This window comes from Pogona vitticeps, chromosome 1, assembly GCF_051106095.1.
Source record: "Pogona vitticeps strain Pit_001003342236 chromosome 1, PviZW2.1, whole genome shotgun sequence".
In the NCBI taxonomy this organism is placed as follows: Eukaryota; Metazoa; Chordata; class Lepidosauria; order Squamata; family Agamidae; genus Pogona; species Pogona vitticeps.
This window is the reverse complement of record NC_135783.1, coordinates 162,904,195-162,923,197: the sequence shown is the minus strand read 5'-3', so window position 1 is coordinate 162,923,197 and position 19,003 is coordinate 162,904,195. Positions and strand designations below refer to the sequence as shown.

At 39.8% G+C, this 19,003-nt stretch overlaps 1 protein-coding gene across 1 annotated transcript in view; it reads right to left on the bottom strand.

Moving 5' to 3' along the window:
* Positions 1 to 730: 730 nt before the first annotated feature.
* The window catches only part of LOC144587164 (serotriflin-like), a 55,680-nt gene continuing 37,407 nt past the window's right edge, over positions 731 to 19,003 (bottom strand). The window contains exons 8-9 of the mRNA XM_078386774.1: positions 17,414 to 17,502; positions 731 to 15,363 (exon numbers count right to left, since the gene is read on the bottom strand). Of these exons, the coding sequence (XP_078242900.1) occupies positions 15,236 to 15,363; positions 17,414 to 17,502 (217 nt within the window). The 3' untranslated portion in view covers positions 731 to 15,235. The remainder of the gene's footprint in view (positions 15,364 to 17,413; positions 17,503 to 19,003) is intronic.

The window sequence follows — 19,003 nt, the reverse complement described above, 5'->3', positions numbered from 1 at the left end:
GCTGCCTTGTCATGGCGAAGCAGCTTGAGTAATTCAGACAAGCTATGGGCTATGCCGTGCAGGGACACCCAAGTCAGACAGGTCATAGTGGAGAGTTCTGACTAAACACAATCCACCTGCAGCAGGAACTGGCAAGCCACTCCACTATCTTTGCCAAGAAAACTCAATGAACAGAAAAGAAAAAGCTAAAAGATATGACGCTGGAAGATGAGCCTCTCAGGTTGGAAGGCGTCCAACATGCTACTGAGGAAGAGCAGAGGACAAGGACAAGTAGCTCCAGAGCTAATGAAGTGGTTGGGCCAAAGCCAAAAGGAGGCTCAGCTGTGGACGCGCCTGGAAGTGAAAGGAAAGTCCGATGCTGCAAAGAAAATTACTGCATGGGAACCTGGAATGTAAGATCTTTAAACCTTGGTAATCTGGATGTGGTCAAACAGGAGATGGCAAGAATAAACATTGACATCCTGGGCATCAGTGAAATAAAATGGATGGGAATGGGCAAATTCAATCCAAAAAAATTATCATAAGAATTGATGCTTTTGAATTGTGGTGCTGGAGAAGACTCTTGAGAGTCCCCTGGACTGCAAAGAGAACAAACCTATCCATTTTGAAGGAAATAAACCCTAAGTGCTCACTGGAAAGATGGATGGTTGGACAGTGTCATCGAAGCTACCAACATGAATTTGACCAAACTCTGGGAGGCAGTGGAAGACAGGAGGGTCTGTCATGCTCTGGTCCATGAGGTCACGAAGAGTCAGACACAACTTAACGACTAAACAACAACAACAACAAACAGTATTCAAGCCCATCACAAAAATACAGCAAATGTTACAGTTAGCACATTACAAAAGGGACCCCCTCACCACTACAGGAGTATACTGGATACCTTGCAGTTGTTGCCAGGTATATATTGGAACCACAAAACACAGCATCCACACCAGAATCAAAGAACATGAGAGACACTGCAGACTAAAACAACTGGAAAAATTGGCAGTAGCTGAACATGCCCTCAAACAAGCTGGACGTGAAACTCTATTTCAAAATACTGAAGTACTGGACAACACCAGCAATCATTATGTTAGACTGGACAGGGAAGCCATTGAAATCCACAAACACCAGCAGAGCTTCAACAAAAAAGAAGGTTTAAAACTCAACAAAGCCTGGCTCCCAGTACTGAAAAATACAGCCTGCAAAAGGTCAACAAACTCTACTCAGCGATTAGGACCCTGGTGATCACTGCACACAAAAGACCAGCTAAAGACACCCATCAATCACAGTGACAGATAATCTTTCCCTCTTATCACAACAATCCACCCACAACAAAAAAACACGCTGATCACCACAATCACTCATCTCCTGAAAAGGACAAAAACTGATCCCACAGCTATAAATACTCAACTACCCAAACAAACTGCACCAGAACACAGATAGAGTTCTGACTCCTGTCCTCTGAAGATGCCGGTCACAGAGACTGGCAAAATGTTAGGAAGAACAACCTTCAGAACATGGCCAAAGAGCCCAAAAACCCACAACAACCAATATTTTTATTGATATTTGAAAATAATTCATCAATTTTGTATTAATAAACGGGAAGGGTTGTGCACCTTTCCAAGAGTCAATGCAATTTTGGAAGGGGAATGGGACTCTGTAAATGGATGGCAAATTGCTTATATCTTCAAATGGTCCCAGAGAGGGGGAACACATTATTTATACTGTTTCATGTTAATTTTTAAGATGATGATGATGATGATAAGTTGCAGATCTCAGAAATAACACCTCCAGAACTACAAAAAATGGCAATATTAGGAACAGTATACATACTGTGCCAATATTTAACAGATACTTAGGATTTTGGTTAAAACTTGTATCTGTTATATAATACCAGTTAATGTTTTTACAGTTTTGATTGACTGTGTCTGATATTTTTAACAACAACTGCAAGTACAACAGGTAGTAGAGAAGGAAAAAAGAAGCCTAAATTATTATATAAGTAGAAGTAGAGAAAAATTATTTAAGGCAGTGAAAATGAGAATATTTTGAAAACAACAGGAAAAAAAGTTCAATATAAGAAACAACAATTTGAAAACAAATTCAACAGTTGGGAAAATAAACCACTACATGGACAACACCTGAGAAATGTTGATGGAACACATGATAATAATTCAATTTGGGCATGGCTAAAACAGGACCATTAAGAAAGAAACCACACTTGATTTTTGCTCCTTACGAACAAACACTCCAAACCAATGTAATGAAGGCTAAGATTCAAGAAATTATTGCTAACAGCAAATGTTGACTTTGCCAAGAAAAAATGAAACTATGTCACATCTCGTTTGTGAATGTCCAAAGATTGCACAAACAGATTACAAAATTAGACGTGACAGAGTGGCAAAATTAGTGCACTGATCATTATTCAAAAAATATAACTTGCCAGTTTCCAAATACCCCTGGGAATATCAGGTGGATAAGGTATCAGAAAATGACAAAATCAAGATCTTGTGGGATTTCTGGATCCAAACGGACAGATACCTTGAACATAACACACCAGACATAGTAGTAATAGAACAAAGAAATGTCTGGATCATTGACATTGCAATTCCAGGAGATGCCAGAGTTGAAAATAAATAATTGGAAAAACTAACAAAATACAAAGACCTGGCAATTGAAACATCTTGCTTGTGGATAAAACACACTTCAGTAGTCCCCATAGTCATTGGAGCTTTGAAAACAATATCAACACATTTTTCACAGTATCATAAGCAGTTGCAATATTAATAGAATTTGGGGGATTGTACCCCAGAACTTTCTGGAGAAAATAAAATCGCAGCTGCTCCAAATACCTTCTGTCAAATGGTTTTAACCCTATCCCTGAAATAAAATGAAAACAAAATAGCCATGAAGTGAAAAAGAAGAAATGTTCCATGAAAGGCTTAAGGTTCCTACCTCTGCTAGAGATTGCTGAAGCACTATAGCCAAAGGCAGAAGGACAATGAGAAAAAGCATTTCTGTGGAAACAAAAAGAATAAACAAATCTGATTAGAAGAATCCTCCCTTGCTTAACAGCACGTAGTGTAAGCACTAAGCAATATTTGCCAGAAAGAAGTTCAGAGGAGCTCGGTATGACTTATTCTCCGAATAAGTATGCTTAGGATAGCAGCCTTAGATGCTGGTGGGGGCAATGAAGCAAGTGACCTTCTGGTGAATTTTAGTCCAAGGTTTAAAGGAGCCATCCCAGATGCTCAGCCAGAATTCCACATGCCAGATCACTCATGTAATGTTCGAGCTAAAACCCTTGAATGGATTCTTCCCCCACCTTCCCACACCCCAACAACATTCAGAGTCATCGGCCTTGACTGGTTGGGAGCTTCCCTGCTGTTTGCTTCAGAAATATAAGAGTTAACATTTGAGTATGTGGGAAGTTTCATGGCCATGTCTACATGAACGTGAAATGCCCCACACTGTGTCAGGGCACAGAGGACCAAAGGGGACAGCCCCCCAACCCTCTTGCAAGAAGTCCAGTCTACATCAGGCCTGCCATACTTACCATTTGTGAAAGAAAAAACTTGCACTCAAGGGCAAAAATGTAGATTTGTCGCACAGTTATCTACTACTTTAAGGGTGTGAGCAAGCTATTTGTGTAGTGTTGTTTTACCTCCAGGCAGGGACACCCATGGGCATTGTTGTGTACTACCAGAGTTACTTCTGAGTTACAGCAATCCTATGAATTAATGACCTTCAAAAGGACCTCCTTACCATTAACAGCCCTTCTCAGGTCTTGAAAGAAGGTACTAAGTAGTAAAAATTGCCGCTGGATTGCTACCACAGGGATTGGGATTGCTGGCAGTAATCTGACAATGATTGTTTCACTGCTACAGGTTCCTCTCCCTGTCCAAAGGTTTCTCCAAGGCGAAGGGGAGGCTTAAGGGACCTCAGAACCTAAAAGAAGGATAGGAAAAATCAACAGTAAACCTCCACCTAAACTAAACTTGGAAAACAAACCCGAGTAACAGATTTGCCATTAAAGCGAAATCAGAAACAATCATGGAGCACCTGCAATTGTCGAGAGGTTTTCTCCAGAGCATTTTTAAATGAAAGACATGGAAGGGAATGATCAGACTTCCCCAATCTTAAATACTGGAGTCCTTTCAAAGAATATTTTAATTATTTTGGTGGGCTTTGCCTTCAGGACAGTTATTTGCACAAGGAACAATTTAACGGGTTAAACTGATTACAATGAAACGTAATCGCAACCATTGGCTGAAATCCTGTTGCTTAGTGTAGTAAGTTGCAACTGGAGTAGGACAATTAATCAATGGTGCTCATAGAAGAACTGACTCTCCCAATCCCCATTGATTCAATGGGCCTTCTCTAGTGTGGCTATCCTGAGCAACAGGATCTCATCAGCCAATATGTTTTTGGTGGTGAGAATTCCTATGAATGCTGTTTTTGTTCAGTTATTTCATCCCCCCCCAACTTGGAAAACACATTTTGTAGTTTAGTAACAGCATGATAAATCTCATTGGCCACATTGGTTTTATTTTTAATTTTGATAATAAAATAAAAAAGAATTTCATATATTTGAAATACTTATTTTATATTGGAATGTAAACATGATAGCATTGCCTTGCAAAGCAGCCCCCCTCCAAAAAAGGCTTATTTCTTTACCTCTCACAGAGTGTTTTTTTCCTGTGTCTTCTCAACAGTGGAAGAAGTTAGCTCTAAATTGCACTAGAAAAGTCTGTATATATAGCAGGAACACTTCCTGCTTCCAAAAAAACCAACCACTTTATACCTGCAGCAAATTGCATTATTTAAAAAGTCCCAACAAGTTCTCAGTTCAGCTAAAATGCTCTGTAGTTTATTGGTGGGTTGTTTTATTCCAGTTCATAGATTTATCATTTTCTCGAACCAAGTACCCCTTGTGCAGCAACAGATTTGTAAAGGTAATGAGCATATAACCCAGCTATACAGATAGGCCACTTGTACATGCAGCACATCAGAGTAACATGCGGATTACTCACATCCAGCATGGAGACTGGAAAGCAGTTGGGAGGGGGAGCATCAACTTGAAGAAAGGACTGACCGGAGTGGCAATAGTGGCCACACTCCCAGCATCAATGAAAATATAAGTGATGCTCAATAGTCATGGCCAGGTATGGCAGCTAAACTCCATCACCCCCTGAGTGAGAGGGGGGCAACAGTACAAATGTGCTGGGATGCAGATATCCCTAAAATACACCAGGCCCTCAGCTGGACAGACCAGACAACTTGCCATACTAAATTTTTGGAATGCTAAGTAGGAAAAGCACAGACATTGGCATGAGCACTCTGGCAGGGTAAGGAACACAGCTGGAACTTTGAGAGCAATGAGCTAAGTCAATTGCCAAAATTGCACTTCTTTGGTTATGTGTCTATCATATTTTAGTTTTAAAAACTGGCTTTGCTACATGCTGTGACAGGAATCTTCATTGTTCCACCACTAGCTTGTGTGGTGGTAGTGCTCTGTTGCAACTGGAACTGTAATGGTACCTTTTCAAAAATAACTATTCAAGCTCTCAATATGTTTAGGCTGCATTCCCTATCATCTCCATGGCATGAAAAAGGATGGGCAGAGAAGAGAGAGAGAGAGAAAACACAAAAAGCAGCACAAGATTTTCCAGCACTCTGTTTCCACCTTGGAACACAGTGGATAATTGTCATGTAGAAATGGCCATTTTAGTTGCACAACTCAGTTATATAGACTGTGTCTAAATGGGCAACAACAACAACATGCTGTCATGGAGATTCTTGCTGAGGTTTTCTAGGTATACAGTGCTCAGAAGTGGATGAGCATTCCCTTCTTCTGGGGACACCTAGGGACTCTCCCACACACACACACCCAAGACTACACAAGCCATCTCTTTATCCTGGAGGCACAGTGGGGAATTGAACTCCAGTGAATGAACACACCTGGAACTAAAGTCCATGATTCTACCACCGAGGGCAATCCAGCTCCAAGGTAGTAGAAAAGTTGGAACTAAGCATAGGAAACCACATCAACATTATCTAAATTACATCTCTGTAATTTCCTGATATTTTAAAACTTGAGTTGGTCTGTAAATATTAGGTCTCAGCAAGGGTCAAGGGAATTTAGGACACTTGATTAACTATATGAAAACAAGCTTAGTATTCCTTGACCGCACAAGATTGAACAGGTCAAGACTAGAGATGATTCAGTAGTTTGTGCCGGTTCATCCTTTGGATGAACGGGTGTTCAGCACTTCCCAGCCCCTGCTTCCTCCGGGCACTGCGTCCGAGTGGGTGCACATCAGAGGAAGAGGAGTTGGAAAGCACTAAATACCTGTTCATCCAAACAACAAACCAGCACAAACCACATAACTGGAAGTCTGTGCCTATCTCTTATCAAGACCTATAAATATTTAGGTGCCATTTTTCAGGCAACTGGGCTGTGGAGAGCCACATTAGCCATTGCACTGAAAATGCTCAAAAAAAAACCCTATTACTGCCATCCTGAGATTCTTCTTTTCAAAGGGGGCTCTTCTATATCCTCCTATCGGTACTAAAAGTCTTCCAAGGCAAGCCACTGGCCCAGCTTCTCCATGGTTCAGACCTATGTGTATCTAAGGACCTCTGCCCCCTTGAGACAGTACAGTTTGATTTCTTGAGAACTGTATTTGATGTCTCCAGCGGTTCTTAACCTTTTCTCTACCACTGACTCCCTTTAAATATCTTTTTTTGTCGCAGACCACCAGGACTTAACTCAAGATTTACAATCTTAAAGTGCATCAAATATTTATTTAAAATTTCTCATGAAGGGTCTCATCAACCTTCTCTTCTGACTGAGCAGAAGCAAGAAATGTCATGTGCTATCCCCCAGCCACTCAGTGTCATTCACTTGCGTGTTTTCACCGTGTTTAGAAATATCAGCTATTTGCTATCAGTTATTTTCATAACTGATTTTTACTTTGTTTTTAATGGAGGTTAGAAAAGCCATGTTTTACACGAACAAGCAAATGATATTAAGATTTTGTTCTACATTTCCTTCCTTCCTTCCTTCCTATTTTAACTGCAAAAGATCATAACATTTCTTCAAAACTTTGTAGACCCTCTGTGAGGACATTGTGGGTCCCCAGGCATCCACAGACAACAGGTTAAGAACCTATGCTTTACTCAGAACAGAAGCTAGAATGGTCCTTCTTGAAGCAAATGCTTGGCTTCTAATAATCAATCATTGGCTGAAGTAAAAGCTTAATCCTATTGTATTAGCACCTCTGATTTTAAAAGATTATCACCCCTCAGGCTGGAAGGAAAATTATTGTCCTATGAGTTATCCCAGCCGGCCCTGTGACATTTGGCATTTATGAAAGCCAAAGAGACTATTTGGAAGTGGATATGGGATACAGCTTTGCAACTTGACAGAGCACATTTCCCATACTACTCAGTGGCTGGGAATCGTAGAAAGATCTTTATCTCAGCAGATTACCTTTGTAATTCAGAACTCCCAAGACATCAAAGAGCTTTCATCCTGGTCTGTTTCAATGCTCTGCCTTCAAGTTTTTTAGAGGAAGGTTACTCTTACATATCCCTTATGATCAATGTTTTTGCCCCTGGTACGGTGGAAACTGTGAAACTAAATATTTTATAAAGATTCATGCAATCTACGTATTTTCCTAATTTTAAAACATTATCCAGGTAGACCCAATAAATTTTACATCTTTTTTCTCCTTTCTGATTTTTCAAGTGAGTTTACAGCTACAGTTGCAAAATTCTGTGCAGTGACTTATACAGATGACTAAATCATTGCAGTAATCAAATTAGGAGCTCATAATTGTAATCTAAATTTCTGTCTGCTTTGTATTGACTATAAACACTATATACTTTGTTGTTGCATTTTAGTCCTGAATATTTAACATGGCTGACATATTGTAGTAGTAGTAGTAGTAGTAGTAGTAGTAGTAGTAGTAGTAGTAGCAGCAGTAGTAGTGGTGGTGGTGGTGGTGGTGGTGATGGTGATGGTGATGGTGATGGTGATGGTGATGAAGTTAAAATATTCCTTGAGCTGCTCTATGTTCTTAATTTTTGTAGATGCCTATCACTGACCTTCAAGGTTCAAGCCCATTTTTATAGCAGTTAACAAGGATGACTTCATTAACAATGGACAATTTGGTAACATTTCCTGATAACATAATATGCTCTTTATAGTTTTAGGACTTTATTGCCATTTAAAATCAACCACATTCTCTATGTGGATATGAGAGAAGGTTATATACTCTACAAGGAACATGAAAGTAAAGCATAGTGAAGCATGTTATGCTTTAGGTAGCATTTGTTCCAACTAATGGTTATAACAACAGATTACAAATGTAATCTTTAAAAATCATCAGTAAGGTAAAAGTTCCCCTTGACATTTAGTCCAGTCGTGTCCGACTCTAGGGCGCGGTGCTCATCCCCGTTTCCAAGCCGTAGAGCCAGCATTTGTCCAAAGACAATTTCTGTGGTCACGTGGCCAGCGCAACAAGACACAGAACACTGTTACCTTCTCACCGAGGTGGTCCCTATTTATCTACTCGCACTTTTACATGCTTTCAGACTGCTAGATTGGCAGGAGCTGGGACAAGCAACAGGAGCTCACTCCGTCGCATGGATTTGATCTCACAACTGCTGGTCTGACCCTGCAGCACAGAGACTTCTGTGGTTTAACCCGCAGTGCCACCACGTCCCTAAAAATCATTAGTAGAATGTTGTAATAAACTTCCTTCTCTCTTCAGAAATGAATCCTTCTCTTGCCCCAACAGACAATGCTTTCTGACATTCCCTCTGAGAGTAAGATGAGGGGCTTGGTGTGCAAAGAAGTTAACTGGTGAAATAGAGTTACACGTCACACACAGACAACATTTGAGTCAGCAGTTTCAGAGTGGATATGGAATTGTCCCAGTAGATACAGTACGTTTTCAAGTTAAAAAATAAATAAAAGCACAGTATTGGTCCCAGTGACCTTAGACCAGAAACCCTACAGTGCTAATGTATCATGGTGGGAGATCAGGAAGCTGTCAATTTAGTTAAATGAAGTTGATGTAGGATTTGGTGGCCACCTTTGGCTGAAGTCGTATTCATTACAGTGTGCCTGCTCTGGCTTGGACGAACATTAGATGTGGCTGCTTGAAAATGTATCCATCTGGGCAACTAGATTAAAGAAGGTACTTACTGAAATGATACATAAGGATCAAACAGGCTTCATACCCAAATAGAAACTTACATCATATATAAGATTAATAATAGACATTCTGGAATATTATGAAACACATCCAGAAAAACAAATGATGCTCATCTTCCTAGCCAAAGAAAAGGCCTTTGATAATGTGGCCTGGGAATTCATGCTACTGTAATTTAATAAGATGGAGGCAGAAGGAATTTTTTTATAAACAATTAAAGCAATATACACTAAACAGAAGGCTAAGATCAAAGTCAATGGTCAAATAACCAAATCGAATAAGGCATGAGGCAGGGCTGCCCTCTATCTCTGTTGCTGTTTATTCTAACCTTAGAAACTCTGAATAGACAAATAAGAGGAAATAATAGAATTAGAGGCCTCAGAATTAGGGGAGAAGAATATAAGTTACAAGCATATGCTGATGACTTGGCATTGATACTAGAAAGTCCCTGGACAGTATGGAGAACTATTGGAAACAATAGAAGAGTTGGAGCTGTCACAGGACTTAAAACAAACTACCAAATTAGAAGTCAACTAAAATATCAATAGAGAGGATGTGGAAAAATGATAATGAAAACTGGTTTTGAGGAGGTACAAAAGGTGAAATATTTAAGAGTCACTATTACAAAAAAGACAAGTAATTTGATGAAAGAAAATTATCTCTCAATCCAGAAAGAAATACAGAGAGATCTGGAAAATTGGAACAAGCTACAAATCTCAATGATGAGATAAATCTTGGTAATAAAGATGAATATTTTACCAAAATTGCTATTTCTATTTCAAAATCTACAAATATTACTAAATTATAAATATGTTAAGGACCTGGACAGCCTGATCTCGAAATTTGTCTGGAAGACCAAAAAGCCAAGATTAAAACTTGGAGCACTACAAGATTTAAAAGAGAGAGGAGGACTAGGACTGCCGAATTGGCGATTACATTACAAGGGATGTGCTATGGTTTGGATAAATGAATGGATAACATTAGAAAATTAAAAACTGTTGAAACTGGAAGGTCATGATTTAAAGATGGGCTGGCATGCATATGTATGGCATACAAAAATCAAAGAACAGACACATTTCTCAGAATATATTGTGAAGAAAGCTTTATATTTAATATGGCAAAATTTTCAAGTGCTGCAAACTAAGAAAATTCCAATATGGGTAGCCCCAATAGAGGCCTTTACATTAAAAGTGCCAAGCCAGGAAGGAGCTTTACTCACATATAAAGACTTACTAACTAAAGATCAAACTCTATTTTTCAGATAGAGATTTAGAGGGACTGGGTCTATGTTGAAATTAGAATCAAGATATAAAAAGGATAAAAAATATGGGTTTTTTTTTGAGGGGAACTTCAGCTGGATGAACTATGGATTTACACAAAAGAGAAAATAATCAAAAAAATGTATGCATATCTATTAGAGTATGACCTGGAAGATGAGAGGGTGAAGGAGGGGATGGTCAAATGGGCACAAAACTTTGGTTAAAACATAGATATAAATGACTGGATGAAAATATGGATAGTTATAAGTTGATTAAATCAGTTAATCTTAGAGAAAATATCCTTAAAATGTTTTATAGATGGCATTTTACACCGGTAAGATTGGCAAAAATATTAATACTTGTTGGAAATGTAAAAAATAAAAAATAAAAATCCAGGGACTTATCATGTATGGTGATCATGTGAAAAAGCAAAAATTTTTAAAAAATGGCTGCAGGTTTGGGAAATGTCACAAGAAATTGTCCAGTTGTTCAGCAAAAACTAAACTTTAAACCTGAAATGTTTTTATTGAATATAATGGCAGTGATTACTGATAAAAAATAAAATACAATCTACTGTATATATACACATCAGCTAGGTTACTCTTGGCCCAATGGCAAAATCGAGAAATACCAACGATGGGGGAGCTATTAAAGAAGCTACTGGATATTGAAGAACTAGATATGCTTTCAGAGGCAATACAGGATCAACCGAGATACTTTGTAAAGGAAAGCTGGAAGCTGATGTACAATTGGGTCCAGAAAGAGATAGGAACTTAGGGGAAGAAATTATCGTGGCGAACCAGTACTTACAAGTACCCATTGATGATATTAGATGACATAGACAATGGCGAAATCTCTTGATATATAGATGTAGTGTGGATGTCTTGCTTTTGTTGTCTTTTGTTGTTTTTGTTGTTTTTGTTGTCTTACTCTGTTGTTTTTTATGTTTTGTATGTATGAATAATAATAAAATAGATTTTTTTTAAAAGAACATTTATTCTAAAGATAGTTTTGATGAACTGAAAAATAGATAGTATTTGATGCCTTCCAGATCATGATCTATAATCATTATACTGCCAGTTCAAGTGCTGGCAACATTCTTCATTATTATCCATACTATATGTGTAGTGGACAGACTATGACAGACAAAAAGCCCAGCTGTGCAAATTATTTTATTATTTTATTTACTCAATATACATCACATGTAGCCAATCACTACTCTGGGCAGTGTACAACAATCAGGCAAATATTAAATTATAATACCTAAACATGAGAATAAAGGCAACTAGCAATAGCGGTAGGATGAGGTAAAGCCAAATCCTACCAACACCTCAAGAAAGAATATCGTTGAGTGCTTCCATGAACAACTCAATTTTTAGCAACCTCTTGAAAATGCACAAGGATGGAGCTTGATGCACCTCCAGGAGAAGCATTTTCCATAAGAATGGGCCCAGAGCTGAGAGGGGTCGATTCCTGGTAGATGCCTTTTGAGCCTCCCTAGAAATGGCCACTTGTAATAACAAGGCTTGAGAAGATCGGGTATAGGCGTTCTGACATGTAACGAGGCACCAAACAGTTAAGAGTTTCATATGTTAGAATCAAGACCTTGAATCAAGACCTTGGCAGATCGTCTTCTCCCACTTAGATCTACCTGAACCACTCAACATAGCCAGCAGGGGTGGCTGAGGGTCATAATGCCGAGAGAGGCCCGGAAGGAAAGAACAAGAAACCTGGCCTTCTCGGCAGTGACCCCTCGGCTATGGAACACCCTCCCAACTGAAATCCATCTGGCACCCTCGCTGGGTGTTTTTAAAAGCTATTTAAAAACTTGGCTCTTTAGGCAGGCCTTCCCTCCAGTCAATTAACTGATCTATTCTTTCTTTACTGAGCAATCTCATCTTGGCAATGTTTTTAGAAATGTGTTAAAGTTAGAGTTTTCGTAAGATTTATTATGTCTGTAATATTGTTGTCTTTTTATTATGTATGTAAGCCGCCCCAAGTAGACTTTGTCTAGGGGGGTGGGGTAAAAGTCTAATAAAAGTAAAGTAAAGTAAAGTTGAATCTTCCTAGAGAGACACCAGGAGCCAATACAGACAGGCTAGAAACTCAAAATAAGATCAAACTTCTTAGTGCCAGTAAACAATCTACTTGTATTTTGCGTCCACTGCAGTCTCCGAGTCAGGCCCTATGGCAGTCCCATGTAGAGTTTTACAGCAGTCAGTCCATGATATCACCACTGCATGGACCAATGCCTTCAGAGGCCCCTCATCCTAGTAGGGACGTAGCAGGGAAGTCAACCTGAGTTGGCTTGAAAATCAACCTGGACACAGCAGAAAGCTACTGTTCCAAAGAAACGGCCAAGTCCAGAATCACCCTAAATCGTCCATGGGATTGAAAAGGTTTATCCAAGCTGAACGCATTGGACCCGACTACCAAAGAAGAATCAGATCCTGGTCAAAGCTAGCTCACCAATCCCCAGCCCAAACAGTCTGTCCAGGAGGATACTGTGGTCAAAGTTATCAAAAGTCACTGGAAGATCAAGGAGCACCAACAAGGTCAAAGTTTCCCTGTTGGCCTCCCTCAACAGGTCATTTTGCAAAACAACCAGTGCTGTCTCAGTCGCATGACATTGCCTAAATCCCTACTGGAAAGGATCAAGGCAATCTTCCTTATCCAGGAATGCTTGAAGCTGGTCTGCAAACACCCTCTCAATACATTTCCCTATATAAGGAATATTAGCAATCAGCCTATATTTATTCAAATCATTTAGACTAGCACTGGCATGTCCTGAGACAGGCTAGACTTTCTTCAAAACCTGTGCAAACTGAAAATATACCCCAATCAAAGGTTCTGGGTTTGGAAAGGCAGGAGGAGAATCTTTTAGGTTTCATTTTTAAGGTGTTTTGGGAGAGTGGAGCTTCCATGAGTGACAATTGTATCTCATCTAGGATTGTGATAAATATCCATGATTCCCATTCCTTCCTCTTGTGTCGGTAGGAAAAAGTGATAGAGATAGAAAGTGGTTTCTTGTTAGTTGGACCCGTAGGCAGAGCACAACAGTTCTTTTAGCAAATGCCATGTTACTGCACATGACTGAAGATGCAGCAAAGTCCAAACTGAGCCTTTTGGTACCCTGATGAACATTTAGTCTGTGCATTGCTTCTCCCATGCAACCAATTATTTTCAATCTGTTTTCATCCATCTGTGCAGACCTCAGATACATAAACCTTGTGTATAGGTTTTTCACTCTTTAGACCCTTCTCTAACAAAAAGGAAAAGGAAGGAAGGTGTACCGGTCACCCTGTCATGCATATTCAGCAGTGTATTTACATGAACCAATAAGGAGCTGTTGGGAGGCGGAGCCAGCTACATAGAAGGGGGGCTGAAGCAGAGAGTGGGGGAGATAGAGAAAAAAGGAATAGAGAGTTTTGAAGAGAGGGAGAGATAGTTTGGGAGTTTTATGGCAGAGAGAGGTTTTAGTGAGGGAACAGTCAGAGTGTTATCTGGATTAGTTAAGTATGGAAGGAATATACTGAACGCTTTGTGTCACTTTAAGAATGTGCTTAAGAACTATTCATGAAACAACTTGTAACCAATAAACCTGTTCTTATTTCAAAGTTGAGTACTAAATGGACCTCAGTCTTTCACAGTAAGCGTAGTTGGTAAAGAGATCAACTGGTGGCAGTGTAGTAAAGGAGGTGGTGGGTACCTGAGATTGGGTACATAATCTAGATACATGCAAGAGGCATGCCAGAGATCGATGGTGAGCAACAGGGTACTAAGACAAATGATGTTAGCTTGTAGGACAGTCACAACAGAAGGATCAGCTGTCAGCCCTGGAATTCCAGCATTGCTAAAAACCATGACGGACAGGTCCCAGAAGCGTTTCCTTTGGTGCTGGGAGCCTGCAAGTCTAACCACTGGCATTACTTTGTGATTTCCTTTGCTGTGGCATTGTTAGTGCTGGCGATAAATACCCCACCGGCTCTGGGAGGGATTACTTCCACCAGCAGAACACATGCCACATCTGAGGAGTACTTATTTATATTCTAAGTGCACATGCTGTCCTACAGCACATAGCAGGATAAGTTGAAATAAAATCGAATGTACTATAAGTCTGGGAATTTTTTCTGTTTTAATTTCTTCAAATGTCTTCCATATCTTTAACAACCACTTTCCCTGTGGTCTCATCAAGGAGCAGTATCTTCAGGATTAGCATATAATAATCCAAATAACCCGTGCCACCACCACTTAAACAGTGTGTACAACATCACCTGGTCTTTAACAAACTGCAGGATTTTGTAACTACAGATGGTGCGTTGTTTTTAAAAGACAGAGAATTAAGACCAGTGAAGAACTGCAATCAATGAAGCTTAAGAATGTATTTATTGTATAAGATTGCTTTTGAGAAAAATTTATCTGCCTGAGATAAAGGCAAATGCAGGATTTAGATTTAAAGAGCAACCCAGCAAATGGTGAATTGCAATCCGCAAACAAAGAAAGAAATAATCTGAAGGGCTCTTTTAAATATGAAGAAACGTAAAGGAAAAAACGAAGAGTGGACATACATTTATTAATTAATTTCACTCTTAGCAAACAACTCTTGAAAATTCTTTTTAAAAGTACCTCTTCCCTCTTAATCCTCCCCATGTTATACAAGACTTTTGAAATTTCACCAGTTAGTGAGGGAAAGAAATTGAAGTTCCTGTTCGAAGCTGAATTTCCATTCTTTTCCAGTTCAGATCAACCTTCTGGTGCATCTCTGTGTTACTTAATCTCTGTTTGGCATTCACAGGAAGCCTTGCAGTCTTTCTGGACCCAGTCCTGCTCACAACCATACTCTCTTATTGTATCTGCACAGTTCAGTTGACGATCTCTGTACTTGCATGGATTGGCTAAAAGGAATGAAAAACAAAACAAAATTAGATATGAAAGAGAAAGGTTGAGAGACAAAGAGTCTTTGACAAACATGTTGCTGTTTTGCCTGTTGCCACTCTTGTTTGAAGAGCTTTCCCATTGTTATTAACCCTTTGCTAAGGGCTACTTTTCTTTTTGTGACACATGCCATTTGGAGCTGCCTTTGAAATGATGAGAAGACAGAGCTGACAATAGAAAGCTGTGGCCCATTTATTAAGGCTCATGCTTAGCTGAAGGTCCCAGCCTGCATCAGGCTGTGCAGCCTTCACAGTAATCTCCCTGGATCTCAACACCCTCCTCACTGGCCCACAGCAGTATCAATCATCATCTGTTCAAAACTGGGCTGTCTCCATGACAAGAAGTACTAACTGATGGAAATTCAGGGGGACAAATTATGGCACAACCTTGATGGCCATTCCTCTATGAGAAATTAACACTATGTTGAACAATTCTATGTTGTCAATGTTGACTTCTAATTTGATGGAAAAGACATTTCATTTTCTGAAAAGGATTTCAAAGGAGGATAAATTTCAGAAAAATTATCTGGGGAGGTTCAGGCTTCATGTGTTTACCTTACTTATGAGGTGGCTGAGAAGTAAATGCCTGCCTTTCATGGTACAGTCAGCTCTGTGACAGTCAGGAACCCACCCACCCCTCATTTGCACAGCTCAATTAAAGCTCAGAGGATGACAACATAACCCCTCCCACAGGGCTTTTTCACAGATCAAGAGGAATGGGCACATCCAGAAGCTTCAGAATGACAACAAAATGTGTAACATAAAGAAAGATCAAATGCAGCATCCTCCACCATTATACAATATCATGGTAAGTTCAAAAACAGAAACAAAAGAAATTCTAAAGAGAACTCAGAATGGCCCTTTTAATAATGTAACATTACTGCAGCCAGTGTTACAGCCAGTGAAGATTGGTGACTAAGTCTGGAGATGTTGTGAATCATTCTAGGTTTTAGTCTGCACATTACATGAGGTTTCCAAAGTGCTGAATCCTATCCACAAAATAGCTCCAGGACCTTCTATAGTTCCTGCAGAATGCAGATTAAACCCTGGAGCGGATTCACAGCATGTCTGAAATGGGAGTCACCCACTTTCACTAGCTTAGCTCTAAAATGAACCAAGACATGATTTCAGAAGATTTTGAGATCTGTCTATTTCTTTCTTGCCTAAAGATGGGTGGCCACTTTGTAGAATCATTTTCAAAATGTCTTCACTCATTTTTTTCTGTCAGTCCACCACCACAATTGCAATGCCCTAAAATGACACCAAATGGAGGATATTGTGGAGGAAGCAAAAGTGTTCAGGCTGCCTACACAGTTGCACAGTTGCCACCTGCAAAGGCAGTGCTAAAATGTTTTTCAAAAAAATCATTTGGGGAAAAATAGAACAACATTGTTTTATAGACACTGCTCATGGTAAGGTGTTGCTATAGTAGAAAATTTATCCTTCCCTTAGAGAAATTTGGTGAAATCTTCCACCCAACTTCTATTCCCACAAGCCAATTAGAGAATTTCAAAAGGCCATTTGTCCACAGCTACACTGATCCCTATAGGTGGTCAAGCTTTACAAGTGATTCTGGAGAAATTTGCTCCTTCTAACACTGATTATTACATAGGGACGTGGTGGTGCTGCGGGCTAAACCGCAGAAGCCTGTGCTGCAGGGTCAGAAGACCAAGCAGTCGTAAGATTGAATCCACGCAACAGAGTGAGCGCCCGTCACTTGTCCCAGCTCCCGCCAACCTAGCGGTTCGAAAGCATGCAAATGCAAGTAGATAAATAGGGACCACCTTGGTGGGAAGGTAACAGCGTTTCGTGTCTAAGTCGCACTGGCCACATGACCACGGAAGATTGTCTTCGGACAAACGCTGGCTCTATGGCTTGGAAACGGGAATGAGCACCACCCCCTAGAGTCAAACACGACTGGACAAAAATTGTCAAGGGGAACCTTTACCTTTACCTAACACTGATTATTAGAAAAGAATTAATATGCTTTTAGTTATTAATAAAAACTTACTGCAGAGTTTATCTTCACAGTTGTGAGGGCAGTCTCCACATGGTGGGCCTTTTTTGTAGGGTGTTGCTATTGACTCTAATATGTTACCACTGAAATCACAGAGGAATGCATAGTGTTGATCAATCATCAAAGTACAGTTCATGAGACAAAGAGAGATGTACTACATAGATGTACTGCATACTGTGACAGTTTTATTCAAGTCAAGTTACTTTCCGGTTACTGATGAAAGATGGAAACATCCCACATGCTGGAAACAATTCCTATATGCAAACTTTAGCACATTGTACCAAATACTGAGCTAAAATTCTGGATTGTCTCACTTCAATCTGCAGGTGAGGAGTCACACATATAGACACTGATAACAGAGTTCAGCACACCCGTCATCTTGGTGTATTCATTTACTATACTAGCCTGCAGTTGACCGCTAGTGCTTTGGACACTGATCCATCTTTACATCAGTGTATCAATGCAAGAGGACAGTGCAATATCAGTTGTTAAAGGAGCAGTAATGGCATAAGTGGTAAAGAACTCTGCCATTCTGTAGCATAATTCTGACCATTTCTTTTTTTGTGGCAGGATGCTTGAATACATTGGGACAAGTCAAATCAATGGAAACTGGAATATACTTGAATCTGGGTTCCTGAATTGAGCAGGGGATTGCACTTGATGACCTTAAAGATCCCTTCCAACTCCATTAGACAATGACTCTATATACAGTAGAACACCAGAAATGCTATCTGAAACCAATATGTAACGGAAACAAGAAAAAGGATTTCAGATGGTTTGCGGCAAGGTGGCACTCCCCTTGAAGAACTGGGTTCTCAGTTTGAGTTTAGTCATAGCAGCAGCAGCAGCAGTAGCAACTAAATGCAAGAGTAGTCGTGGGGAATGGATACTTTGTATTATGGTTAGAGATGGGCATGAATCAGCAAAATGGTGATTTGTTTTGATTCATGATTCATCAAGGTCAACAAATAACAAATTATAAATTTGCAAAAAATTTTCCTGAAGAATCAATGAATCAATTTGTCTATTTGATTTTTTTTTATTTTAAAACCCTATAAAATGCCCCCCTAAGCACCTAGAGACAACAAATTCACAGGGAAGCTTCCCCGGACTCCCCTTTACAAGCCTGCAAGTTTGGTGTAGCTAAAATTCTGGATGTCCAAGTTATACACCCACAAAGATCCTCCCCATGAAAGTTTTCCCCAGGCATGTAGAAACACCAAAACCACAGAGAGGCTTTCCCTGACTCTCCACTACAATCCCTCCAAGTTTGGTGAAGATTGGGTTTCAGACATCAAAGTTATACACCCATTAATTAGGTCCCCCCAGGAAAATGTCCTTTAGCAGCTGGCTAGGGGAAACCTAATATTCACCAAACATGGAGGGACTGTAGAGGAGAATCATGGGAAGCCTCTCTGTGATTTTGGTGTCTCTAGGTGCCCGGGAAGGGGACTTTCCTGGGTGGGTCCTCTTTGTGGGTGTATAACTAGAACATCGTAAACCCAATCTTTACCAAACTTGGGTGGATTGTAGAGGAGAGTCAGAGGAAGCTCCCCTGCAATTTTGGTGTATTTAAGTGCCTGG